This window comes from Dasypus novemcinctus, chromosome 18 (genome assembly GCF_030445035.2).
Source record: "Dasypus novemcinctus isolate mDasNov1 chromosome 18, mDasNov1.1.hap2, whole genome shotgun sequence".
NCBI lineage: Eukaryota > Metazoa > Chordata > Mammalia > Cingulata > Dasypodidae > Dasypus > Dasypus novemcinctus.
In genome coordinates, this window is record NC_080690.1 from 74,202,694 (window position 1) to 74,230,271 (window position 27,578).

The following is a 27,578-nucleotide window of genomic DNA, read 5'->3' on the forward strand; positions in this document are numbered from 1 at the left end:
GCTGAGGTTTCTGGGAAGTACAGTTTGGAAGCTCAAGCCGAAGTACAGTGTGTTCGGTCGCCGGACGGGTGTCTGGGACGCGTGATTCATCCGCTCTTGATCGGTTTTTTCCGCTTGGCGGTTTTTTCAGCTAGGTCTGCGCGGCGGCCGAGGTGGGCACCCATGACACCACCGACCAGGGGCCGCTTGGTGTTCCAGAGGCCGCGCGTGAGGGAATTGGCATTGGGTGGCTCGATTCCGAGTCTGTCCAGAAGCCCGGGTCGGCCCGGGTAGGATCGCGGTAGGTCCATAATGCACGGCTGGAGTGAGCAGCGGCCCCAGGGATCCCGTCGGTGTAAGGGACGCGTTTGGCTGAGTTTCTCCCGCTCTGGGGAATCGGATAGATCCTGTATTGGGGCTGGAAGGAGACGTTCCGTGTGGGTCCCACCGAACTCCGGTTCTGCCCAGGAAACTTTTGAGTTGTCTGCGGGTTTTCCAGTTCAGGTTGCTTTTTACCATCTACGTCACTGTGATCATAACATCTTCCGTGGAGTGTTTTGAGGACTAAGCGAGCAACTTTTAAATAGTACAACGTCACAAATGCACAGGTGATTTAAGCATAAAGAAATCTGATTCACTTTAGAACCTACAACTCCTGGTGTACAGGTTTACATATTGTATCCACATTGTCTTGATAGTCAGTCTAGAACTTGGTCTTTAGATTGTAGAATCTGCAGACCTCAGATGTCCAGCATCAACTAGCTCTAATCCTATACAGGAGATAAGTCACCCCAGGTTCCCACTGTTTTTTTCGCTTGTGCTTGTCTTTAGGGGTTGGGATTAAGGCCAAGAAATACCTAATTGGAATATGAGTTGTCGGGTCTGATCTGAGGGCCTCTTTTTTCCAACCTTAGCCCTGCGTTTCAAGAATTGATAATTGTTAGAATCCTGGAAGCTATGTCATTGGCCAGTTGGCATTTTCCTTTGCTTCTCTAAAATGTTACTTATCCTTGAGGAGAAATATTTTGGCAGAAGGTCTGATCCAGAAAAACAGTAGACTAGACCACTTCTTAGATTTGCTGACCATTTCCTAAGAACAGAAAAAAATGACCAAAATCCTGGTGAGTGTCAGTTTTGCCTTTTTTACCTGGTGGATTTGCAGAGACTTATGAACATAACTATTAAATGGACAAATACATACTCTTAAATTCAAAATTTGAGGAAAAATAAACATACCATAAAGTTAAGTTCAGGGCAATGGTGAAATAGGAAAATGCAGGTCATAGGGGTCATTCAAAGTACCTCAAGTGTGAGCAGAAGTGAATAAATATGTAAGAATGTATGGTGGCCAGAAATGTGAGCATCACTTTTTAGTAGAGACATGGGCAGCCATTGCATTTGGGCTTGAATTAACCTTGCTCCCACTGGGAAGCAGGGGAGCCAAGCCAGAGCTATGATTGGCAGCAGTTGGACTAACCATTATTGCTACAGGATTTGTAGGCCATTATGTTTTGCAAGCCGAGAAGCATATGATATGAAGCCTCGAGTAAAATAAGTTTTTCAGAGTCTCCCAGAATCTCCCTACTGCCAATAAAGGAAAAATAAGAGGTAGTCATTGACAAAATTATGCTCTTAATCACCCAAATGAGAGGTTCTCCTTATTTAGCAGCCCAAATCAATGAAGCTAGAAGATCAAGCTATGCTATGAACTAAATGTATGGTAATTTTTTAAGTTCATATAAATTCATGGATATGATTACCAACCTTTTATAATAAAATGCCTCAAAGCTGTAATTTTTAAGAAATGATTTAGCACAAAGCCTGGTTGTAATTTTGTTTAAATTTGAGAATTTTAAATCATACTATAGACTAGGATAAATTTTAAGTTTGTTAATTATGGATAAATGTGCTTAGACTATTTGAATAGCAATATTATTCATTATTCATTTAGCTAATAATTTGATAGTTATGTGTACCAGGCATTCTACAAGAGGAGGTGAGACAGTCCTCGCACTTAGGAGTTCTTAGACTAATGGGATGCTGATAAACAGGTAATTAAAATATGGTGATGTTATAATGGAATTAGCACAAACTCTTGTAGTGATTCTTATCTCGTTGGGAAACACACAGAGAACCACTTTTTAAAAAGCAAAGGCCCAGAGAGCCAGCAAGATGGCAGTGGAGTAAGGAGCTCCTAGAGTCAACTCCTGCTGCAGGGCAGTTAATACACACCCAGAGCTTTCTGGAGCTAGCTGAAGCACCTGTTTGGGGGCTCCGAGAGATCAGAAGAGCATTCTGTGACACCCCTGAAGGAATGGAAGGAGGAAACTGCTCATCTGCAGAGAAAATTCATAAGTAGAGAACTCTAGGCCACGGAGGCCAGTGCCCATCCTCCACTGGATGCAAAGGCTGCATCAGAAGCTGTTCTGTGGCTGGAATTTAAAACTCCACTTCCCAAAAACGGGGAAGGAAGAGACGGTTGGGGACCCAATTCAGCTACTGATGAGTAAATTCAGCAGGCTAAAGTATAACCCTAAGAACAGCTAAAGTTTGAACCTGTCTTTGTTGGAAAGAGGATGACAGTGGCTGCTATTTTGATTCCACACCCACCAGGAAGGGAAGCCTGGCTGATCAAAAATCACAGTGATAGTAGGAACCAGTTTCTTTCACCCAGGTCAGATTGCAGCTCTAGCCTAAGCCCCAACCCCACCTCTGGCAGGGAGGAGGCTGGCAGGCTCTGCACCAGCCTATCGAGATAACTGCAGGTACCTTTGGCTGGTACAGACTGAATAAGCAGAAGTCTAGTGGGACAACTGCAGTCATCTTGGACTCACTGTATAGACTGCTGCCCACACCTGCAGCTCCATCCCCACCCCAGGCAGGGGAGAAAGGAGCATGAAGCTTCATCAGGCTCTCTGGGCAACTATAGTCTAGGCCTGCACAACTTGGATTATTCTACACAGCTGTGACTCTGTCCCTACCCCAGGGAAAGGAGAAAGTTGGGAGAAGCTTCATCAGTCATGGGGCAATGAGGGTAGCTTGAGCCACCACAGCTTTAAAACCAACTATATCCTTGGCTCATATTGCACAACCAGCAAGGGAGAAAGGGCAGGAAGCCCTAAACTAAAGAGAAAAACTACACCCAGAATAAATAACTCTAGTAAGCCAGACGCCAAGACACCAAAAAAATTTACAATCTACACCAAGAAACAGGAAGATATGGCCCAGTTAAAGGAACAAGATAAGCCTCCAGATGACATAAAGGAGTTGAGACAACTGATCATAGATATTCCAAGTCTTAATTCAATGACTAAAGAGATTAAGGATTTTAAGAAGACATTTGATGAGCACAAAGAAAAGTTTGAAAGCATTCCTAGAAAAATAGCAGATATTTTGGGAATGAAAGGTACAATAGATGAATTTTTTTAAAAAATTGGAATCATGTAATAGCAGATTCGAGGAGGAAGAAGAAAGGATTGGTGAGCTTGAAGAAATGGCCTCTGAAAGTGAACATACAAAACAACAGATGAAGAAAAGAATTGACAAAATTGAACAAGGTCTCAGGGAACTAAATGACAGCAAAAGACATGAAAACATACATGTCATAGGTGTCCCAAAAGAAGAAGGGAAAAGAGGCAGAAGGGATATTTGAAGAAATAATGGTAGAAAATTTCCCAACCCTATTGAAGGACATAGATATCCCACCCGAAAGAAGCACAACATACTCCCATCCAAAAAAATCCAGATAGACCAACTCTGAGACACATACTAATCAGAATGTCAAATACCAAAGACAGAATTCTGAGAACAGCAAGAGACAAGAGATGCGTAACATGTAAGGGATACCCTATAAAATTAAGCACTGATTTCTCACCAGAAACCATGGAGGCAAGAAGACAGTGGTATGATATATTTAAGATACTACAAGAGAAAAACTTCCAGCCAAGAATCTTTTATCTGGCAAGATTGTCTTTCAAAAATGAGGGTGAGTTTAGAATATTCACAGATAAAAAGAGAATTTCTAACCAAGAGACCAGATTTTCAGGAAATACTAAAGGGTGTACTAGAGCTTGAAAAGAAAAGACGAGAGAGGCCTGGAGTAGAGTCTAGAAATGAATTATATCAGAAAAAGTAACTAAAAGTTTCAAAAGCGTGGTGAAAATAAAATATGGCAGAGAAAACTCAAATAGCAATAAACTTAACCAATGATATAAGGCACTTGTATTCAGAAAACTGCAACTCAATGTTAAAATTTTTTTTAAAAAAGACCTAACTAACTGCAAGAACATTCCATGCTCATGGAATGAAAGACTATCATTAAGATGTCAGTTCTACTCATTTGATATACAGATTCAATGCAATCCTGATAAAAAATTCCACCAGCATTTCTTAAAATTGAAAACATGATTATAAAATTTATTTGGAAGGGTAAGGGATCCTGAATAGCCAGAAACATCTTAAGAAGGAAAAGCATACCCTTATCTCCAGACTTTAAATCACATTACCTAGCTATAGTGGTAAAAAACAGCATGGTAGTGGCATAAAGACAGATACATAGACCAATGGAACCAAATTATGGTTCTGAAACAGACCCTCACTTGTATGGTCAAGTGACTTTTGACTAGACTGTCAAACCCACACAGCTTGGGCAGAGCAGTCCATTCAACAAATGGTGCTGAAAGAACTGGATATCTATAGCCAAAAGAAGGAAAGAGGGACCCCTATCTCACACCTTATTAAAAAAAAATAATTCAAAATGGATCAAAAACCTAAAAATAAAAGCAAGAACCATAAAGCTTCTGAAAGAAAATATGGGAAAATGTCTTCAAGATCTGGTGGTAGGTGGTGGATTCTTAAAGGAGATAAGAAAAGGACTGAGGTGGACTACTGGTATTTAATGTATGTAGGAGTTTTAATTAACTTTACTGTAAAAGTGTGGAGACATATAGAGTGGATGGTAACATATAGTAACAGCTAGTTTATAAATGGAGATGTGCCTGAAAATGGTCTTCTAGATATGTAAATGCCAACTGACAGAATGCTAGAGAATAATCTAGGAACTGAATAACCCGGAAAACCAAGAGGTAAATGAGAATTGTGTTTGATGGCACAGATGCAAGTGTCCTTTTTGAGCTAGAGCAAATGTGCATCACTACTGCAGGTGGTGGGAATGTGGAGAAGCATGGGAAAAATAAAACTGGAATGACCTGTGGACTGTGGCAAGCAGTAAAATATAATATTCTTACATTTATGCCAAAGATGTACTGTGTTGATAATGGGGCAGTATGGAAAATGTGTGCCAAATGTACACTATGGATGTGGTAACAATCAGGTGATATTATCTTATCTGTAACAAATGTTCCATCACAGTGTGGTGTGTTGATAGAGGAGTGTTGTTGGGTATTCTGCACATGTGCAAGATTGTTTTATGAGTTTCCAACTTCTGTCATAAAATATACATTTGAAAAATAATAATAGGATGGTTTGGGGGGGAAATACCCCAAAGGTAAGATAAGGACTATAATTACTGGTAAGATTTTCACAATATTCTTTCACAATTTGTAACAAATGTCTCATGACAATGCAAGGTTTTGGTAGAGGGTTGATGTAAGAGACCCCTGTATGATGTTATGCATGTTTGCTGTGTAAGTTCACAACTTGTACTGTATACTTATTATGTGTGTTCATATATGAATGATACAAAGATAATAATAGGGGCATTGGGGAAAAAATACTTTGTTTTTTTTTTTTTATTTCTCTCCCCTTCCTGCGCCCCCCCCCCCAGTTGTTTGCTCTCTGTGTCCATTCGCTGTGTGTTCTTCTGTGACTGCTTCTATCCTTATCAGCTGTACCAGGAATCTATGTTTCTTTTTATTGCATCATCTTGCTGTGTCAACTCACCATATGTGCAGCGCCATTCTTGGGCAGGCTGCACTTTCTTTCTCACTGGGTGGCTCTCCTTATGGGGCGCACTCCTTGCGCGTGGGGCTCCCCGACACGGGGGATACCCCTGCATGGCAGGGCATTCCTTGTGCGCATCAGCACTGCACATGGGCCAGCTCCACACGGGTCAAGGAGGCCAGGGGTTTGAACCGTGGACCTCCCTTTGGTAGGCGGACCCTCTATCCATTGGGCCAAGTCCGCTTCCCGAATAGTCATATTTTGACAAAGCTCTTTAATCATTAATTAAATATATTTAACAACAATACACGGTATTGGTGGTAGAGTGAGTTATGAGAATCCTGTATGATGTTATATATGTTTGTTTTATAAGTTCACAACTTATACTATATACTTATTGTTTATGTTATGTATGTGTGATATAATTCAATAAATAAATAAAAAGCAAAGGCCCAAATACTTGGAACCTTGTAGCTAAAAGTGAGTTTGCTACAACATTGATATAAGAAATTGATCCAAGTGTGTATATAAATAACAGAATTCAGATTTCTTACATTAAAAACTGTAATAGTATGATAAGGGGGGGGAAGAATGTATGGTGCATATAAGTTCAGTTACCAATTGTTTCTAATATTTCTGATATCAGTAATATATTAGTTTTCTATTGCTGCCATAACAAATTTTTAGCAGCCTGAAAGGAAACAAATTCTATATATCACAGTTCTTTAGGTCAGAAATCTGGGTTGACTTTGCTAGTTTTTGTGCTCTCATTTTTTTTAAGGCCAAAATCAAGAAGTAAGCTAATTGGGCTCTTAATTATAGGCTCTGGGAAAAATTCGCTGCCAAATTCCATTCAGGTTGTTAGCAGAATCCATTTCCTTGCATCTCTAGTACTAAGCCCCACGTCCTTGCTGGCTGTCAGCTGGGGGTTGATCTTGCTGACAGGCTGTTTATATTCCGTCGGATGATTTCCATGTCACCCTTCTCCAGCAGTAGTGGGTTGAGTTCTTGTGTGCTTCATACTCTCCAACTTCCTTTTCTGTTTGATGTCTCTTTTGCCATCTTTTGCTGCTTTTGAAGGCTTATGTGATTACATTGGGACACCCAAACAATTCAGAATAAGGTGTCCCTATTTTGAGGTCAGCTGATGGGTAACTTTAAGTACATCTCCAGAGCTTGAATAACAACAGGGCATTGTTAAAATTCTGCCTAACACAAATGATAACATGAAAAACTATAGAGGTTACATGATGTATGTTCACAAGGAGAATTCAGACCATCTCCTCAGAGGAAGTAATTATTTCCTGGCACTTAAGTCTTAGGAAATTTATGACTCTTTCTTTGGAGGGGTGCAGTGTTAAGTGTCCTCAGCAGCCTTCAAAAAGAGCAATATTTGCTTGAAACTTTACACATAGAATACAAAAATAAACAATATAAGTCAATGAAAATAATTATCTATGGGCGAAGTTATGCTTCAGGGTAAAGAAGGTAGGAATGAAAGCTAGATTCCCCTGATTTACTTTTTTTTTTTTTCTTTCCAGCTTTAGCATTGCCTTAGCCAAAAGGAGTGCTGATGCAAAGTACCAGAAATCTGTTGGCCTTTATAAAGTGTATTTATTTGGGGTAAAAGCTTACAGTTACAAGGCCCTAAAGAGTTCAACTCAAGGTTCGTTCCTCACCAGAGTCTGTTGCCATGTGTTGAAGCAAGATGGTAGAGATATTGGTGAGAGTTCAGCCTTCCTCTCTTCAGGCTTCATGGGCCCAGTTTCTTCCAATCTCAGTTATAGGCTGGAGGGCTCATTTCTTTCCAGGTCTGCTCAGCTGCTTAGGGCTCTGGTATCTTCAGCTGCAAACTGTCAGGCAAATGACTCATCTTTCTCCCCAGGGCTGCAGAATCAAAGTTCTCTCCTCTGCCTTGTCTATGGAACTGTCTTCCTATGTGTGTTTCTTCTCCTGTATGAGTGCCTGTTTATAAAGCCCACCAAGGGGACTCAACCCTGCAAGTCCTAATCTTGATTGATTCAAGTAAACTTTAAAGCCTTTGCTTTTAAATCAATCAAAGGGTATCATGCCCAGAAGAAAAGAGCAGTTTACAAACATAATCTTCATCTTTTTGGAATTCATAAATAATACCAAACTGCCAAAGGCATGGTTCCATAAAGTTTTATGTAATGAGACAAAATTAAAATTTAAAAAATCCCTGCAGATAAAATTTTGGCAAAAAAAATCAATCTAGGTATCTTAACCATATAGATGAATTATTCAAGTGACTTAAAAACATTTGACCGAACATACCAAGTAGGATAAAAAGACAAAAGTATAAAATTTTTATAACTGTTTCCCATAACATATTGTTACCAGTAATTTTTATTACAGTATAAGTAATAATGCAATAAAAGGCTTTATATTGTATTGAGTTGCTACTTTAATGGGTTTTGACAATTGATCTAGGGAACCACCAAGGAAAATAAAAATATTTTCCTTACTCTAGAAAGTAGAAAGTTCTCTCTTGGCCCTTTGCAGTCAGTTACCCCCACCACTAATTAGCATTTTCTGATTCTTCTTATTTTACTGGGTAGCCCCTAAGTCTGAAAACATAGATAATTTAGTCTTATAAATATTGTGTTATAATATCAATAACTTAATATGTTTACCTTTGTGTTTTCCAGTTTGGCAACTACCCTGTAGATTAGTTTTGCCTGTTCTTGTATTTTTGGACTTCCTATAAATGGAATCATCCAATCTGTCCTCTTTAGTATCTTGCTTTTTTATTTTGCTTTACCTAGTATTTTTTAGAAAGTTATCCATGTTGTGTGATTCATAGTTCATTTTTTTAAATTGCTGGATACTATTCCATTATATGAATATTTATAAATTATTTATGCTTTTATGGTTAAACATTTAGAATGTTTCTGGTTATTGGCTATGAACATTCTGATCTAAGTCATTTTATGGACATAATTTCATTTGGTTATATACATAGGAATGGAATTGCTAAGTTACAGGTGAGATATTTGGTTAAGTTTATGAGAAACAAGCAATTCTTTAAGTTTATAATACCATTTACATTCCCACGTGTATTAGTCAGCCAAAGGAGTGCTGATGCAAAATACCAGAAATTGGTTGGTTTTCATAAGGTGTATTTATTTAGGGCAACAGCTTACAGTTACCAGGCCATAAGCATAAGTTATTTCCTTCACCAAAGCCTATTGCCACATGTTGGAGCAAGATGGCTACCAATGTCTGCCAGAGTTCAGGCTTCCTGGTTCCTCTCTTCCCAGGGTTCATTTCTCCCTGGGCTCAACTCCTCTGTTTTCTCCACAAGGCCAGCTATAAACTATGAGGCTCTCTAGGCTTTGCCTCTCTCCACAAGGCCAGCTGTAGGCTATCAAGCAAATGACTCTGTCTCTCTCCCCAGGGCTTGATTCTCTCCAGACTCAGCTTCTCTGCTTTTCTCTGTGCTTTCTTCCTGGGCTCCAGCTCAAAACTCCAACATCAAAACTCCAACTAACTCCTCTGCTCTGCTGTGTAGTTTTCTCTGAGTCCCTACCCACCAACGGGGCAGGTACTCAACACCCTACTGACATGGCCCAATCAAAGCCCTAATCATAATTTAATCATGCCTTGGAGTTGCCCTGGATGGTGCTTCAGGGGCAATCACCGGACATTGTTAATCCTCCCAGGGCTCACTGGATGGAATGGGGGAGAGTGTGGGCCATGATGTGGACCAATGACCATGAGGTGCAGAGATACCCAGAGATGTACTTACCAAATGCAATGGATGTGTCATGATGATGGGAGTGAGTGTTGCTGGGGGGGGAGGGGTGCGGTGGGGGTGGTGGGGTCGAATGGGACCTCATATTTTTTTTAATGTAATATTTTTACAAAATCAATTTAAAAAAAAAAGGAAAGCATAAAAAAAAATAATAATAATTTAATCATGCCCAGGTATAGACCAGTCTACAAACACAATCCAGTATCTATTTTTGAAATTAATAAACCATATCAAACTGCTATGCCACCTCATCAATATATATGAACATCCTAGTTGCTCTGCATCTTGTAGTGAAGAAATTGACTTTGCACATAGAGAGGTCTGGCCTTTGCGCTTGGCTTATGGAAGGTGTATCTATGACATACCTGATAGGAGTCTGTTTAAGGCAGGGGCTGGCTACAGTGTATTTTAGGGATATAGCCAGTACTCTGAGGGAGGGAGCTAGTCATGCCAGAAAGGCAAACTATGTGATTTAGGGTAGGCTCTCTTGTTTCTTATCTATATTTTATGTATTTTATTTCTCAATACATTAAAAGGTCATATTTAATATACTGTGCTGATAATTCCTGCTTGTATAATTATTTCATGTCTGACTTTATTGTTTTTCCTTTCATTTAAAACATGCTCAAGTTAAAAAACTCCTTGAGGACTAGTGTATGCTGAGTTTATATGTTAGCAACTAGGTTTTTTTTACACTTTTTAAATTAAAGTTAATAGGTCACAAAGAATGTTACATTGAAAAACATTAAAAAACATAAAAAACATAAGAGGTTCCCATATACCCCACTCCCCACTCCCACCCCATCATTTTTGTAAATTGTATTTTTTTGAAGATACATACATCACACAAAAAAATCTTACATGAAAAAATATAAGATGTTCCTGTATACCCCCCAAACCCCCACCCCATTCCTCCCACACCAACAACCTCGTCCATCATTGTGACACACTCATCACACTTGGTGAACACATTTTGGAGCACTGCTGCACAACACCAATAATAGTTTACCCTGTAGTTCACACTCTCCTCCAGTACATTCAGTGGGTTATGGCAGGATATATAAAGTCCAGCATCTGACCCTGCAATATCATTTAGGACAACTCAAAGTCCCAAAAATGCCCCCACATCACATCTCTTCTTCCCTCTCCCTGCCCTCAGCAACTACTATGGCCACTTTCTCCACCTTAATGCTGCAATTTCTTTTATTACTAAGTCACAGTAGTTTTATAGTAGAATATCAGTAAGTCCACTCTAATCCATATTTTATTCTTCCATTCTGTGGACCCTGAGATGATGATGTCCACTCCACCTCTGGATCAAGAGGAGGCTTAGATTCCACATGGATAATGGAGCAATTCCTCTGCTTGCAGTTGTTGGCACTCTTGATTCCCTGGTGTGGTGGTTGACCACTTCACACCCCTGTTAGCTGACCTAGGTAAGTCCAGTGAACCAGAGTAGAAGTCTCAACTCTGCTGAGGCTCAGGGCCCAGCTGGCACATGGGAAGTCCAGAGATTCAAGTCGCCTGAGTATGCACCATCCCTAGTGCCAACCACAGGTTCAGTAAAAGTGACGGAAGAGGCATGTGTAGAAAAGTCACATCTGAGTCCAGCTCCTTCACAGTCAGGAGCACAAATTCCAAAGTAGGACCCTCTGACATGGCACAGAACTCCAAATCCATCTGCCATGGCCATATACCCTGTGGATCTCCATAGCCTTCAGAAGAACCAGCACCTAGGGTTGTATCTGCTTTGTCTCTCTGGGGTCCTGCTGAGGTGTACATAAGTGTGACCCCTCTGATAAACTCCTGACTATTTTTGGAAGACTCTTAACCATATCAACTCATTTGTCTTTTCCATTTCCCCATTTTATTCAAGGGCAAAGAGCAGTTTTTAACACTTGATCCAACATATAGGCTGCGATATTCTGCTGGTCTGAGTTGACCCTTCTATTCGAGGTCTCTTTCTAGTTGCTTCTCCGGTTAGTGATTGGTAGTAATCCCTCGGCGCTAGGTAGGCTCATTCCCAGAAGTCATGTCCCATGTTGGGGGGAAGGTAATGCATTTACATACTGAGTTTGGCGTAGAGAGTGGTCACATGTAAGCAACATGGAGACTCTCAGGAGGTAACTCTTAGGCACCCTGCAGCTCTAAGCCTAGTTTATATTTCAGGCACACAGACTTATAAGCATAGTCATCAGTATCAAGGGCTCATTATTGGACCATCCTTCCTTGTTGGTCTTTGTCATTGCACTTGGGGGATTATTGTTGTTCCATTGGGGAATGTGACAGATGTGACAGAGCTCCACTGGGTAGGAACTCAGCACTCCCTCAGTTAATGTTTATAACTGTAACTACTGTAAAAATACCCAACATATATCAGAACATTTTTATGTCCCCTCTAAACATACCCTGGAGAACTCCCCCCACTCATGTGCCCCCCCATCAATAACACTCCACACTAGTGTTCCTCCCCTGCCATAGTTTTACCTCTCTGGTCCAAACCTTCTTCAACAATGAAGCCTAATATATTGCCAAATTCAATTAATAGGAAATTGAAATATAGTGATGGGTTTAAAGTTTAGAAATAGAATACATAATAATTTAGAAATACTAAAATAAAGTAAAAGTAAATTGGTGTATTAATAAAATGAAAAATATTATAAAGCTTTGTTTCAAACATTTTGCCTTTCATCACTGTAATAGGCATTGCTCTGTATGTATAATGGCAAGGCACTTTTCTTTCATTTCTTCCTCAGTGTCTACATCCTTTTTTTTCCTAATTTCTAAATTTTGTCTTCAAAAAAGTTTTAGATCACAGTAATTCACATACACAATATAGGGGACTCCCATATACCCAACATCAAACCTTTTTCCTCTTTCCCCAGCAATGATCTTTTTACATGTTCCTGTTATATTTGCTGCAGCTGATATACAGATTTTGAAACATAGCTATCAAACATGGTTCCATTTTGGTTTACATTATGGTTTATATTTTAGACTGTACAGATTTTTAAAATTTTAGCTTCCTTATGTTTTACATCATGGTCTACATTTTAGCTTATAGACTTTTATACGCTTTTGCTGTAAGTTAACATGTCCTATATCCATCATTGCATGATCTATTGGAGTACTTCCATTGCCCCCCATTTGCCCTACTTCCATCTATTCTGTACCTCTCAGGGCCCACAGTGATAATCTTCACTACTTGAGGGACCAGATTTACAGACACTGTAACGATGCTGAAGGCTTAATGTACTAGACTGGCCTAACTAATTGGGAGCCACTGATTTCTCTCGATAGACACAATTCCTTCTATTTGGCAACATCAGGTCTCCCCAAGGTGTGGGTACACCTTCATACTCACTGTATGGGTCTCCATCCAATGATATAACACACTGACAAAATGTGCACTCACACACTCCCTAGAAGCTTGCCCCGTACCAGATACCCCCCCCCACTTAAGCACCTTAAACATGTAATCCTTCCTTACTCTATTTTCTAAAGAGTTTTCTCAACATTATAGCTTCAGACATATATCTGACATTCTCCCATATTCAACTGTTGCCCCCAGCTCTCCCCCTAGCAACTAGTTTATTTCTCCTAAATAGATGTTGAAAATATTTTTTCAGAGATTTCTATTTTAGAGAGATGTTAGCTATAGAGCTTAATGATCACACATTTCAAAAACTTTTAATTTATTGAATTAGTTGATAAATGTGCAATGGCAAGATACTTTTATTTTTTTAGGAGGTAGGGGAGATTAAACCTGGGACCTCAACCACTAAGCTATATGCTCCCCTGTGAGAGTTGGTTTTTTTTGTTTGTTTGTTTTTAGGGGGTACTGGGAATCAAACCCAGGACCTTGTACATGGAAAGCAGGCATTCAACCACTAGAGCTACATCTGCTCTCCTGGCAGGATACTTTTAATGGCATTTCCATAATGAATCATACAAACTATGACATAAAACATACACAAACCTTCATAACTTAAGATAAAAATAACCAGAACATATACCTGTAGGTCTTTTTTATGACATCCAATGATTATCACCTCATATTGAAGAAGAATGTATTATTACAGAAATTAATGTCATTTAAGGATGTAACAGTGGGCTTTACTTTTGAAGAGTGGCAGCTACTAGGTTTTGCTCAGAAGAACCTATACCAGGATGTGATGATGGAGAATTATAACAGCCATGGAAAAGTGGGTAAAGACAGTTGCCCTGTATCATTCAGCGTGTGCCCAGCCAATAGCCTTTCCTTTTTCAGTTGCCATAGTTTCCAGAGAGCTCCAGGATACTGGACTTGAATGTGTAGTTGATAGATTCTTAGTCCCTCTTTTGTTTCCAGAAAGAATTTTTAATGTGCCAAGGTGAAAGTGTGTCAGTTCCTGAAACAGTGTGTACTGTTCATAGACCCCCACCCATATCCAATTACAAGTGTCCAAGACTTTGTCATTTTCCACGAATAGGCTATCAAGCTACCAAGCCAGATATGATAATGAATTTGGTGCATGGAGAAGAGCCATGAAGAGTAGATGATGAAATGCAGTGTCAAGGTTCTTCAGATGAGTGAGTGACAGACCAGCATGATAGGAAGCCATGAATGTAAAGTAGTTGACCATGAAGTGTTGACTTCTTTCAAATGTGTTTAATGATGCTAAAACTTCGAAGGTGATTACAAATAGCCTCTTTTGAAGGAAGCTGTGTCTCCTTTCTGTTTCTCCTTTTGATAGATCCACTGTTCAATAGGATTTGTTTTCTTTGCAGCATTCTCCAGACTTCCTCCTTTTTTTCTATTTCTCCTCTGTCATACTCACCTCCTGTTTTCTCAACATCTCATCATTTCACCCCTTTCACCCTGATCAAAACAAAAACAAAAGCAAAATGGGTCTCCCCACGGCCCATCATGAAGGAACACAGTGATTCCGAGTCATCCTCAGGCTTAGCAGCATGAGCTGGGGTGGTGTACCAGGTGGCAGCAGCACCCACTCATGCGCCTTCAAGGATGCCTAAGTATTTAGAGATGATGGAATTAGATATTGGAGATTCAACCCAAGTTTATATAGCATTCTTGGTTTGTCTGGACCTCATGGAGAATAAAATAATCCCCTGTGTGGGATTACCAGAACTGCAGCTCATATGCCTTGGCGGTACTGAGCTGGAAAGATAAGAGTTTCTGACTGTAGTGCCTGCTCCTATCAGTGCGTCCCTCAGCCATAACAGGATAAGGGAAATCTTGAAGTCATCCCAAAAATTGCAAGGTAACCCAGATTTGCCAATGTCTTTTACTTTGGCCATAGTGGAGTCTGATTCCACAATAGTTTATTATAAACTTACTAATGGATTTATGCTGCCAGACCCTCAGGTCAGTTTTGAGAATATTTCACTTAGAAGAAGACAGCTAAGCTATAAGATTGGATTTGAGACCAATCAGCCTGCTTCATCTTTCATCTCAGAGATAGTTGGGGTTGACTTCGCTGGACCATTCCATAGGTTTTCTTCTGAAGAATAAGACTTTCTCAGATAGAAAAATGCTTTTTGTTAAGAAATGTAGGGGGAAATGGACTTGGCCCAGTGGTTAGGGCGTCCGTCTACCACATGGGAGGTCTGCAGTTCAAACCCAGGCCTCCTTGACCCGTGTGGAGCTGGCCCATGCGCAGTGCTGATGCGCGCAAGGAGTGCCCTGCCACGCAGGGGTGTCCCCACGCAGGGGAGCCCCACGCGCAAGGAGTGCGCCCTGTAAGGAGAGCCGCCCAGCGTGAAAGAAAGTGCAGCCTGCCCAGGAATGGCGCCGCCCACACTTCCTGTGCCGCTGATGACAACAGAAGCGGACAAAGAAACAAGACGCAGCAAATAGACACAGAGAACAGACAACCAGGGGAGGGGGGGACTTAAATAAATAAATAAATCTTTAATAAAAAAAAAAAAGAAATATAGGGTAGTTACTCTAGAACTTTCTTATATGGATAAAGTGTGATTACATTTGTATGCAGGTTTATGCCAAAGATATGTTCAGAGGGTTGGAATGGATCTTTCCCCTATCACCCCACACACATAGCTGCTACACTGTTGCCCACTTGAGTCGGGGACCTGGGACAGGCAGAGATAAGGACGACAGAGCAAAAGAACACTCAGTAACCACTCCGGAGACACTAGTTCTTGACGCAGGTCTGGTTTATTCAGGAAGTGCTATAGCTTTTATATGCTGTTAGCAGGCGTGTCTATAGCTGATTGGCTATGCTAATTCAGCGAGGCTGGTAGGCTCATTTGCTCTTGTTGCTGGGGGTTGAGGCAAGTACAGGGGCAGACCCACATGCTTTCACCACAGGCTTCAGCGCCATCTTTAGGGTGTTCCCCAAAGCATGTGCTTTCCAGAGAGTTTTCTCATCTGACAATGCACTGAGCGGCTGCGCTAGTTACATGGGCTGCTCACCTGGCTTAGCCTCACTCATTAATCACTGCTGCCACAGTTGGCTCATTGTTGAGACTGTCACCTCTTTCTGCTATTCAACTCTCCATATGCCTTTTGGCCTGTGTAACTAGCTTGGAATGGTATTTCATCACACCTTGACATCTTGAGAGTTTTCTTCTGTCTCCTTTTTCATCTCTCACTTTAGGTAACTAAAGGTAAACTTACATGTCTAGGTTAACAGGGACCAGAGAAGTGCTACTCACAAGAGTAGTGGACTTTCCTTTCCATTCTCATTGCCACCAAGGACTGTTATTATATCATACCTAAAATATTACAAGAGAGATGGTATGGGACAGTATCAGCCTTAAAAATATCTTTATTAGCTAAACTCAGTTATTCCACTTTTGTTAATCTCTCCCTATTAAGTTGTCCAAGTTATGAAAAATTATATGCACAAAGATGTTTCAAGTAGTGTTATTTGTAATAGCCCAATTATTAACTATTTAAAAGTTTAGGGTAGGAGTCAGCAAAATTTTCTGTAAAGGCCCCAATAGTAAACATTTTAGGCTTTGCAAGCTATTCAACTATGCTGTTGGTAGCACAAAAGCAGCCATAGGCAATGTGTAAACAAATGGGCATGGCTGTGCTCCAGTAAACTTTATTTACAAATGTGGGAGTTAATAGTTTGCCATCCCTCCTCCAGGGCAAAGGTTGGCCAATCTTATCTTTATAGATCAAATAGTAAGTATTCTAGGCTATGTGAGCCATATACGGTCTCTGTTACATATTCTTCTTTTTTTCTTTGTAACCCTTTAAAAAATGTAAAAACTATTTTCAGCTTGTGGACTGTACAGAAATAGACCCTGGGCCAAATTTAATTCATGGGCCATAATTTACAAACCCTTGGTCTAGGGGGATAGTCATTAAACAAATTACTAATTTTGCATACCCAAAGTTAGTAATGAATATTATTAAAACATGAGAAAATGTTATATTAAATAAAAAAGCAAGATATAAAGAAGTATATGAATGGGTATGATTATGGCTGCAAATAACAAACCAGCATGTGAAAAAACGACAAAGTAAAATTGTTGACTGTGGTTATAGTGGAATAGGACAGAAAATGGATGACTTTGTCTTTTTGCAATATTTTAGTTTTTATTTGGTCTGTTTATTTTTATAATAAAAAGTGTTTTAAAATTTTTAAAAAACCAGCAAGATTTTTGCAACCAACAAAGCAATGCATTTTATCCTGCAGTAGGGGTAGCTGGCCCACTGACTGGATTTTATATTCCAGTTGTATTTCTGTTCACCACATAAAAATATATCAAAGCAAGTTAGAAGGTGGGAGTGTTGACCACATTTTGTTGGGAAAGATCATGATCTTTTGCATGCTGCAATGAGTTAAGCCAACCTGCAGTCTGAGGAAACAGTCCGCAGAAGACTGCCTTCATTTCAGATACCATCCTCAAGTTTGGGAGTCCCAGAACCAGCCTCACTTTAGATCACCTGGCTAATAATTCAGAGGTCCCCACAATGACCCTCAGGTTCATTAATTCACTGGAAAAATTCACAGTAATTAGGAAAGCACTCTATTTATGAATATATGTTAATTAAAACAAAAGGATACAAATTTAAAATATTCAAGGGAAGAGACACATAGGACAGAATCCTGGAGGGCCCTATGTGAGTTTCTAGTCATCCTCTCCTTATGGAGGCACGGGACAGCATTAACTCTATACGAGTCAGGATGTGTGACAATATGCACAGAGTACTGCCAACCAGAAAACCTCACCTGAGACTTTGGTACCTAAAGTTTTAATTGGGGCTTGATCATATAATGCCTGCATGACTGACCTTTACTCGCCAGCCCTTCCTGGAAGTATGGCTAATATCTTCATTTTCCAGTCCCTCCAGAGATTGGAACTGATAGAGCGTGTCCCAAAACCTCCATCACAAGTCATATCATTCAGCTCTCTGGTGGTCAAAGTCCCCAGGAAAACAGAGCCACTCCACATTCCTATTAGTAGGACATTCCAGGGGGCCTAGAGATCACTTCCCAGTGCTGAGGGCAAAAAGCCAGACCTCTCTTTGGGTAAGATTAATTCATCACTACACACATGCAGAATTAGAAAAGAAAGATTTGAGAAGAGTGACTCATTGCATTTAACTTTTAAGTGCGAATCTGAGGATCCTTCATTCTAATCTGCTTCCCCAGATATTTGTTCCTAAGATTTAATTAAGTTGGCATCTTCCTTGATAGCCGTCATTTGGGGCTGATGTGTGGACTTTTTCTATCCCTTGGGCATCTCTTTTCTCTAAAATCTTCAAAGTTGTAGAGCATAGCTTCATCCTTGCCTGTTTCTGTCTTTCATGTGCTCCCAGTATGATCTTACTCAGTTATGTGGTTTTAATAAATACTATTTATTTATTTGCTGATTACTCCCAAACTTTTGTCTACAGGCCAGACCTTTCCTGATCCTCATAGATTTGCCTGGATATTTCTTTTCTGCATTTTGAGATCTGAGAGCTATCTCAAACTCAAGTCACTCATGGTTCCTCCTTTTCACTTTCCTCACAAATCCGGTTCATTAGCAAGTCTATTCTCAACTCTCTGCTGAGTATACCTTGAGGTCCTCCAATCCTTTCTGTAACTAGTATTTTACTCAAGCCTCAGCATCCATTATCTCTTACCAGTATTATTACTGTTGCTTCCAGTATAATCTCCCTTCTTTATTCTTGCTTTTCTCTATTCTCTACATAATAGCAAGATTGATTTTTTTAATTATACTGTTTTTATTTCTTTATAAAATGTTCTTTTGAAATTTCTAAGCAGGAGTGTTTTAGTTTCCTAGGCTGTGCAAACAAATACCAGGAAATTGGTCCAGTTCAAACAGCAGGAATTTATTCACTCACTATTTAAGGCTGGAAAAAAGCCCAAATCAAGACATCATCAGGGCAACACTTTTTCCCCCCCAAAAAACTGTGGTATTCTAGGGCCAGCTGCTGGCGAGCTTTTGGTCCTTAGCTTGTCACCTGGCAAAGCACGTGGTGGCGTCTCCTAGGCTCTTCCTTCTCTTCAGCTTCTTGCTTCCTGTGGCTCTCTATCTCTCTCTCTCTCTCATTCTCACTCTATATCAGATTTTAATAGTTAACTGTATAGTAAGAACACTGGAAGATAATTAAGCCACCATATAAAAAGAATAATCTTCTAAGTTGGAGGATGAAGAAAGTGATCTAAATTATCATATAAGAATTCTATATGACATGGCAGATATTTACCAATCCTCATAACCACAGTCTACAAGCCTAAAAATAGGACTTATGTCTCAATATTTAAGACCTCGGTATAACCAGTACACACACACACACACATAGAATAACACTTTTAAAGTGTAAATCAGACAAATCCCCTCCCACTATCACTCTGAATGGTATTTTATTACTAGTAACATAATACCAAAATTCCTTCCAGGAGCCTCTTCCAGGAGCATTTCCCATTCCTGCTTAAATTTTTTTTGTTTAATCTATATGGATTTTTTCTTTGACATACGTGTGGAAACCTGTACAACTCGTAAGTTTCCAGCATGGTAAATTTTTGCAGGCAGCACACTGTGCTGCAGTGCTGGGCAGATGCCGTCTCATGCTATAACACAATTTATCCTTTCTACACTTAGGAAGACAATACCTAATGGCCTAAGAACATACTTGTCCATATCTTTTCATATATACCTTCCTTTGTTTTATCTTTTTCTCTTTTTGAAAATAATTATTTCTAAATAGTTTAGACTTAGTGAAAATTTCCAAAAATGATATACAAATTTTTGGTATATTCTGCAGATTTCCTATATGGTAATATTTTCCCACATTTGCTTTATCATAGTCTATCTTTTTTTTTTTTTAAAGATTTATTTATTTATTTCTCCCCCCTCCCCCCTCCCCCCTGCCCCAGTTGTCTGTTCTCTGTGTCTACTTGCTGCGTCTTCTTCTTTGTCCGCTTCTGTTGTTGTCAGTGGCACGGGAATATGCTTCTTTTTGATGCGTCATCTTGTTGTGTCCGCTCTCTGAGTGTGCGGCACCATGCCTGGGCAGGCTGCACTTTCTTTCGCACTGGGCGGCTCTCCTTATGGGGCACACTCCTTGCACATGGGGGTCCCCTATGTGGGGGACACCCCTGTGTGGCACGGCACTCCTTGCATACATCAGCACTGCACATGGGCCAAGGAGGCCCGGGGTTTGAACCACAGACCTCCCATGTGGTAGATGGACACCCTAACCACTGGACCAAGTCTGCTTCCCTAGTCTGTCTTTAAATCTCTGTCTCTACACACACACACACACCCCTATAGAAAGTTTTTTTTAACATTTTACCGCTGACCACCTAAGTGTTTATTTCCTAGAAACAAGGGCATTCTTTTACATAACCAGAGTACAGTTATCAAAATCAGAAAATTGATAGTGATACAGTGCTGTTACCTAATCTATTGAGCTTATTCAAATTTTACTAGTTGCCTCACTAATGTTTTTTACAGTAATTGAAAAAACTTTTTTTCTGGACCTTTTCTCATTATCTAGCTCATTCCATGGCGGGCACACTGGCCTTCATCCAGAATTCAGCAGTCACTAATCATTCGACTGCTTTAGGAAAGAAATCATATGGATGCAATGAAGATGCAGTTAAGGCTTGTAAACCACTCGTGACTGTGCCTGAGAGAACTCATGCAGGAAAGAAACCCCATGAATGCTGTGATTATAAAAGAGCCTTTGCCAGTAAGTCACTGCTTATTCCTCACCAAACTCCCATAGAAGAGAGACTATATGGATGCAGTCAATGTCAAAAAGCCTTCATTACAAAGTCAGCACTCATTTATCATCAGAAAACTTATCATAGGGAAGGGGAATCATATGGATGCAATAAATGTGGGAAAGCTTTCCCTTGGGAGTCAAAACTCATTTTACATCAGAGAATTCATTCAGGAGAGAGACCTTTCGAATGCAAAGTATGTGGTAAAGCCTTCATGGTCAGGACACATCTCACTGTACATGAGAGAACTCACACAGGAGAGAAACCATATGAATGTTCAGATTGTAAGAATGCCTTCTCAAAAAAGGCTCAGCTCTTGATTCATCAGCGAATTCACACCGGAGAGAGACCTTACGGATGCAGTGAATGTCAACAAGCTTTCATCCAGAAGTCAGATCTCACTAATCATAAGAAAATTCATCTGGTAGGAAGGAAATCACATGGATGCAGTGAATGTGGCAAAGTTTTCCCCTGGAAGTCAAAACTTCTTGTTCATCAGAGAACTCATTCAGGAGAGAGACCATACAGATGTAACGCATGTGATAAAGCTTTCACATCGAAGGCACATCTCATTGTACATCAGAGGCTTCATACAGGAGAGAAACCATACGAATGCTGTGATTGCAGGAAAGCCTTCTCCACTAAGGCACATCTCATTATTCATCAGCGAACTCACACGGGAGAGAGACCTTATGAATGCAAGGAATGTCAACAAGCTTTCATCCAAAAGTCAGGTCTCACTAATCATCTGCAAACTTGTCATCCAAGAGTGAAATTGTATGGATGCCATGAATGTGGGAAGGTTTTGTCTTGTAAGTCAACTCTCATTATACATCAGAGAACCCATACCGGTGAGAAACCCTTCAAATGCAATGTATGTGATAAGGCCTTCACAGCTAAATCCTATCTCAGTGTACATCAGAGAATTCATACAGGAGAGAAACCATATGAGTGCTCTGAGTGTAAGAAAGCATTCACAACTTTGTCAACTCTCATTGGTCACCAGAGAACTCACACAGGAGAGAGGCCCTATGAATGCAATGAATGTCAGAAAGCCTTCTTTCGGAAGTCAGCTCTTACTAATCATCAGCAAACTCAGCATACAGGAGGCAATGTAGGAATATGAAAAAGATTTTTTGTGTTAGTCATATCTGACAAAGAGAACTCATTTGGAACAGAAATGCCATGAATGCTGTGATTTTAATAGACCCTTCTGGAACTCCTTTGGGAAAGAGACACTATAGGTGCAATGAAAGAGGTAAGCCTTCCATCTGAAGGCATCCCTCATTATATCATAGTAATCAAACCAACAGAAACATTAGGAATGCAGTGATTGCCAAAAGGCTTCATTTGAAAGTCAGAGATTGTGTATTTAGGAAGCAACTCCAGTGGGTACAGTGAATGTGGGAAATCATTCTCTTTAAAGTTATATTTATTATGCATTAGAGTATTCATTCAGAAGAGGGACCCTACAGATGTAGTGAATGCAGGAAAGCCAAGAAAGGACATATCTTGTTGTACATTAAAAAAAAAAAAAAAAACTCAAAAATGCTGTGATAAGAGAGCCTTCTCCAGAAAATCACAACTCCTTGGGCATTTTATATAGGATAGAACTTCTGTAGATGCCATGAATGTGGTAAAGTCTTCCCAATTAATGCATACTTTCCTTATGTTAGCAAATTCATACAGGAGGAAAACCCCACAGTGTAGTAAATGTGATAAAGCCTTCATCTAGATGTGAGAACTTACTAATCATCAGCAAACTCGAAGTAGATAAATTATTTTGAAACAAGAAATATGGAAAGCTTCCTTTTGAAAGTGACATATACATCAGATGCTTCATTCAGAAGAGAACCTGATAGACACGGTTAATGTCTGTCTTTGGCCACAGTACTTACTGTACAGAAGGGAAGAAGTGCCACGAATGCAGTGATTGTCTAAAATCCTTCATCTAGAAATCAGAGCTCCTTAATTGTCACTAAATTACACAGCAGAGAGAGCCTATTCACACACAAGGGAATACTTTAGATTCAGTGAAACACAAAAGCTTTAATTGTATCTCTATTCTACATCAAAAAATGTGTACATTACAGAAATCCTATCATATTCACTGGAAATGTTTTTTTTTTTAGAGATTTGGATAACAATAAGCTTCACAAGCTCTTTAAAATGGAAACAGTTTAGTCATCGAGAGATTTTTTTAAATGCAGTGTATGTGACAAAACCATCAGTGATAAATTACCTGTTTTGTTTATTTTGTGGATTCATTTCTTCACATTTTACCATGGCAAATCAACAGAATATGATAATTTAATTGCCAGGGATTTTTCTTATATGAACATAAGAGAAGTAAATCATTTTAGATTTGATGGCTTTTTAGATTTGGGTAATTAAGTAAACTTGGAAGCATATAGAAAGAAATAACTTTATAATATTTTAGCATGAATGTTTTTAAAAAGATGTTAGAGAAGGGAAGCAGATGTGGATCAAGCGATTGGTCTCCTGTCTACCATATGGGATGCCCCAATTCCCGGAGCATCCTGGTGAAGGCAAGCTGGCCCATGCCATGGAGAGCTGATGACTCATGCCATGGAGAGCTAATGGCCCACACTGCGGAGAGCTGACAAAACAAAATGACACAACAAAGGGAGACATAGAGGAGAGACAGTGAGAGATGCAGCAGACCACGGAGCTGAGGTGGCTTAAGTGATTGAGCGCCTCTCTCCCACATTGGAGGTTCCAGGATTGGTTCCTGGTGCCTCCAAAAGAGAAGACAAGAAGAGAAGACAAGCAGACACAGAAGAATGTGCAGCAAATGGACAGTGAGTGCAGGTGGTGGTGGGGGAATAAATTTTAAAAAAGATGTTAGCAAATATTCTACAAATATTGGACATTTTCACTGTGCAAATCCAATGATTTTGACTGTATGAAAAAATCAGAACAGAGTAAGGCTTAGTGGAATAGACAAAAATGTTTATAAGGGTTAGGTTGTAGACTGTGCTGTAACATGGACTTAGTTTTATTTTAGAATTATATGAAGGAACATAATTCTCAGAATTAAGTACATTCTCAGCATAGTCATAGAATATTGAGTAGTATAAAATAATAGAAATATGGAAATGTTCTAATTTCTTATGAATCAATATGTCTTGTAATTAGTGATTTGACTTGTTAGTAAGAAGTCTGAAGAATTATACCACACAAGTTTTTTCTCCTTGTTTTTGCTGCCATTTGTAATATTTCTGCCAATTGCAATAATCTATCACAAATAAAAGCCTACATTTTTTAGCCATATTTCTCTGAAACATCCAAAGGTGATTAAAAAGAAAAAAGCTTTATATTTATTATTAAATACTTGAAGCCAAGCAACACATGAGACAAGAGAAGGAAAAAAAGGACTTGAGATTACATGAGGCAAGTTCATGTGTATATATTTTAAGTGCTATAATACCCAGGAACTTTGGCTTTATTATGATGACATGCCACTAAGCACTATACATGGTTCCTCTCTTCTTAGCATTTCCTAAAATTACTGGCAGTGAATTAATATTAAGAATAACATTGCAAATTTGGAAACCTTGGACACTGCTGGTGGGACTGTAAAATGGTGCAGTCAGTGTGAAAAAGTTTGGTGGTCCCTCCAAAAGTTAAACATACGATTACCATATGGCCCAGCAATTCCACTCTTAGATGTACCTAACAGAATTGAAAATAAATACTCAAATACTTGTACATGAATGTTCGTGAAAATATCACCAACTACCAATGTATATAGCAGCATTATTCACAATAGCTAGAAAATGTTAATAACCAAAATGTCACATCAGCAGATGAAATAAACATGTAGAATATCTGTACAATCGAATGTTATTCAGCCATAAAAAGAATGTAGTGATACATTCTACATAAAGAAGCTATACACAAAAGACTATATAGTGTCTGATTACATGTTTTAGTTTCCTAGGCTGCTTAAAGCAGGTAACATGAAATGGTCCCGCTTAAGCAATGGGAATCTATTCATTCACGGTTAGAGTCTGAGAAAATGTCCAAATGAAGGAATCATCAAGGGGATGCTTTCTTCCCAAAGATTGACTGCTGGCAATCTTGGCTCTGCCATGTGGCAAGGCACATGGTGGTGTCTGCCTTCTCTTTCGGGTTCTGTTCCTTTCAACTTCTTGCTTCTGTGGCTTTCTCTCTCTGTGTATTTATTCCATTTATAAAGTACTCCAGGAATAGAATTAAGGCCCATACTGAATGATGTGGGTCACACTTTAACTGAAGTAGCCGCATCAAAAGATCCTACTTAACAATAAGTTTGTACGCACAGGAATGGATTAGATTTAAGAACATGTTTTTCTCAGGTACATGCACCACTGCATTACATTTATATGAAATATCCTGAATAGGTAAATCCATAGAGACAATATGCAAATTGGTGGTTGCTGAGGAACTGAGGGTGGGGGAGTGGGGTCTGACTGCTTAATTTAACAGGGTTTTGTGGTGATAAAAATGCTTTGGGGGAAGCAGATTTGGCTCAACAGATAGAGCGTCTGCCTACCACATGGGAGGCCTCCTGACCCATGTGATGAGCTGGCCCACGCACAGTGCTGATGTGTGCAAGGAGTGCCGTGCCACACAGGGGCATCCCCCATGTAGGGGAGCCCCACGTGCAAGGAGTGCACCCTGTAAGGAGAGCTGCCCAGCATGAAAGAAGTGCAGCCTGCCCAGGAGTGGATGATGCAACAAAGAGCAAAGAGGCACAGATTCCCGGTGCCACTGACAAGAATCCAAGTGGACATAGAAGAAGACACAGCAAATGGACACAGAGCAGAAAACTGGGGGTGGGGGGGTGGGGGGGGCGGGGCAGGGAAGAGGAGAGAAATAAATCTAAATTTAAAAATGCTTTGGAATTAGAGATAGAGATTGCAGAACGCTATGATTGAACTAAATGCCACTGAATTGTACAGTTTAAAATGGTTAATTTAATGCTTTTGTGAGCTTCACAGAGTCTTGCTTTATATTCAAAGGCAGAAACACTTTGAATGGAAAAGGATGGAAAAAGATATGCCATGTAAATAGTAACCGAAAGAGCACTGGAATGGTTACAGTAATATCAGACAAAATAGACTTTAAGACAATGGTTGTTACTAGAGACAAAGATGGACATTTTATAGTGATAAAAAGATCAGCCTATAAAGAATAACAATACAAACATGTGAACATAACAAAGAGCCCCAAAATACGTGAAGCAATAAGTAACAGAATTGAAGGGGGAAATAGCCAGTTCAACTATAAGACTTGGAGATGTCAATACCCCACTTTCAATAATGGGTAAAATAAATTAACAAGAGGCGGCAGACTTGGCCCAATGGTTAGGGCGTCTGTCTACCACATGGGAGGTACGCGGTTTAAACCCCAGGCCTCCTTGACCCGTGTGCACCTGGCCCATGTGCAGTGCTGATGCGCGCAAGGAGTGCCCAGCCATGCAGGGATGTCCCTGCGTAGGGGAGCCCCACGCGCAAGGAGTGCACCCCTAAAGGACAGCCGCCCAGCACAAAAGAAAGTGCAGCCTGCCCAAGAATGGTGCCGCAGACATGGAGAGCTGACACAACAAGATGACGCAGCAAAAAAAAAAAACAGATTCCCATGCCGCTGACAACAGAAGCGGACAAAGAAGACCCAGCAAATAGACACAGAGAACAGACAAGGGGGCTGGGGGGTAGGGGGGAGAAATAAAAATAAATCTTTTAAAAAAAAGAAATTAACAAGAAAATAGAAGATATGAACAACACTATAAGTCAAGTAGATCTGTTGGTCACCTACAGAACATCACAACCATCAACGGCAGAAAGCACATTCTTATGTGTACCTGGAATTTCCTCCAGGATACCCCATATATTAGGCTATAAAACAAGTCTCTCTAAATTTAAAAGGGTTGGAATCATCCAGAGTATGTTATCTGACCACATGGAACTAAACTAGAAATAAATAATGGAAAAAATCAGACAATTCAATAATATGTGGTGATTAAACAACACACTCTTAAATAACCAATGCTTCAAAACTCAAAATCACAAGGAAAATTAGAAAATACTTGAGATGAATGTAAACAAAAACATCCCATTTAGTAATGTCCCTAATACACCATAAAAATTATCAAATGTCCCAAATTATTTCTGCCCACCTCACCTACATGATTCCGTTAAATGTTTCAAAGTAAAATAAAAAATGAGAAAGCATCAGGATAATGCTGAACAGTTATGCTGTATTGTGTTTATTTGATGGTGTCTGTCTTCAGACTGATGCTCCAAGCTTCTACAGGGCTAAGTTAATATCATATAAATCTTCATCGTCATTGTCTTGGGATATGTCTATATGATACTAGAAAGACACAAATCATTGCTCGAATAAAGAATGAATAAGCCAGATTCTTTGAAGAAAAGAAGAACTGTTATATATGCAACCACGAATAATTTGGTTGTATTTGCTTTTTGTTTTTCACCATTTAAGAGCAGAAACTTGGTGCTCGGGGATCTTGAAGCAGCAATATCAGAGGGCTGAATGTGGGATAGCATGCTGCCAGAAAGGTGGTAGTGTGCTGCAGCCAAGGACGAGCTTTGAAAAAAACAGTATTGTAAATGGTAAGACTAGAATTGATGAAGTAAAACAAAATGAAGGTGCTTGCCAGGAGCAGGATGGTTTGA

At 39.7% G+C, this 27,578-nt stretch overlaps 1 protein-coding gene across 6 annotated transcripts in view; it reads left to right on the forward strand.

Moving 5' to 3' along the window:
* The window catches only part of LOC101441268 (zinc finger protein 577-like), an 81,656-nt gene extending 57,488 nt beyond the window's left edge, over nucleotides 1–24,168 (forward strand). For all 6 annotated transcript variants that reach the window (XM_071209614.1, XM_071209616.1, XM_071209617.1 and 3 more), the window contains one exon: nucleotides 20,646–24,168. In XM_071209614.1, coding sequence (XP_071065715.1) covers nucleotides 20,646–22,000 — 1,355 coding nt within the window. In that variant the 3' untranslated portion in view covers nucleotides 22,001–24,168. The remainder of the gene's footprint in view (nucleotides 1–20,645) is intronic.
* Nucleotides 24,169–27,578: the final 3,410 nt, after the last annotated feature.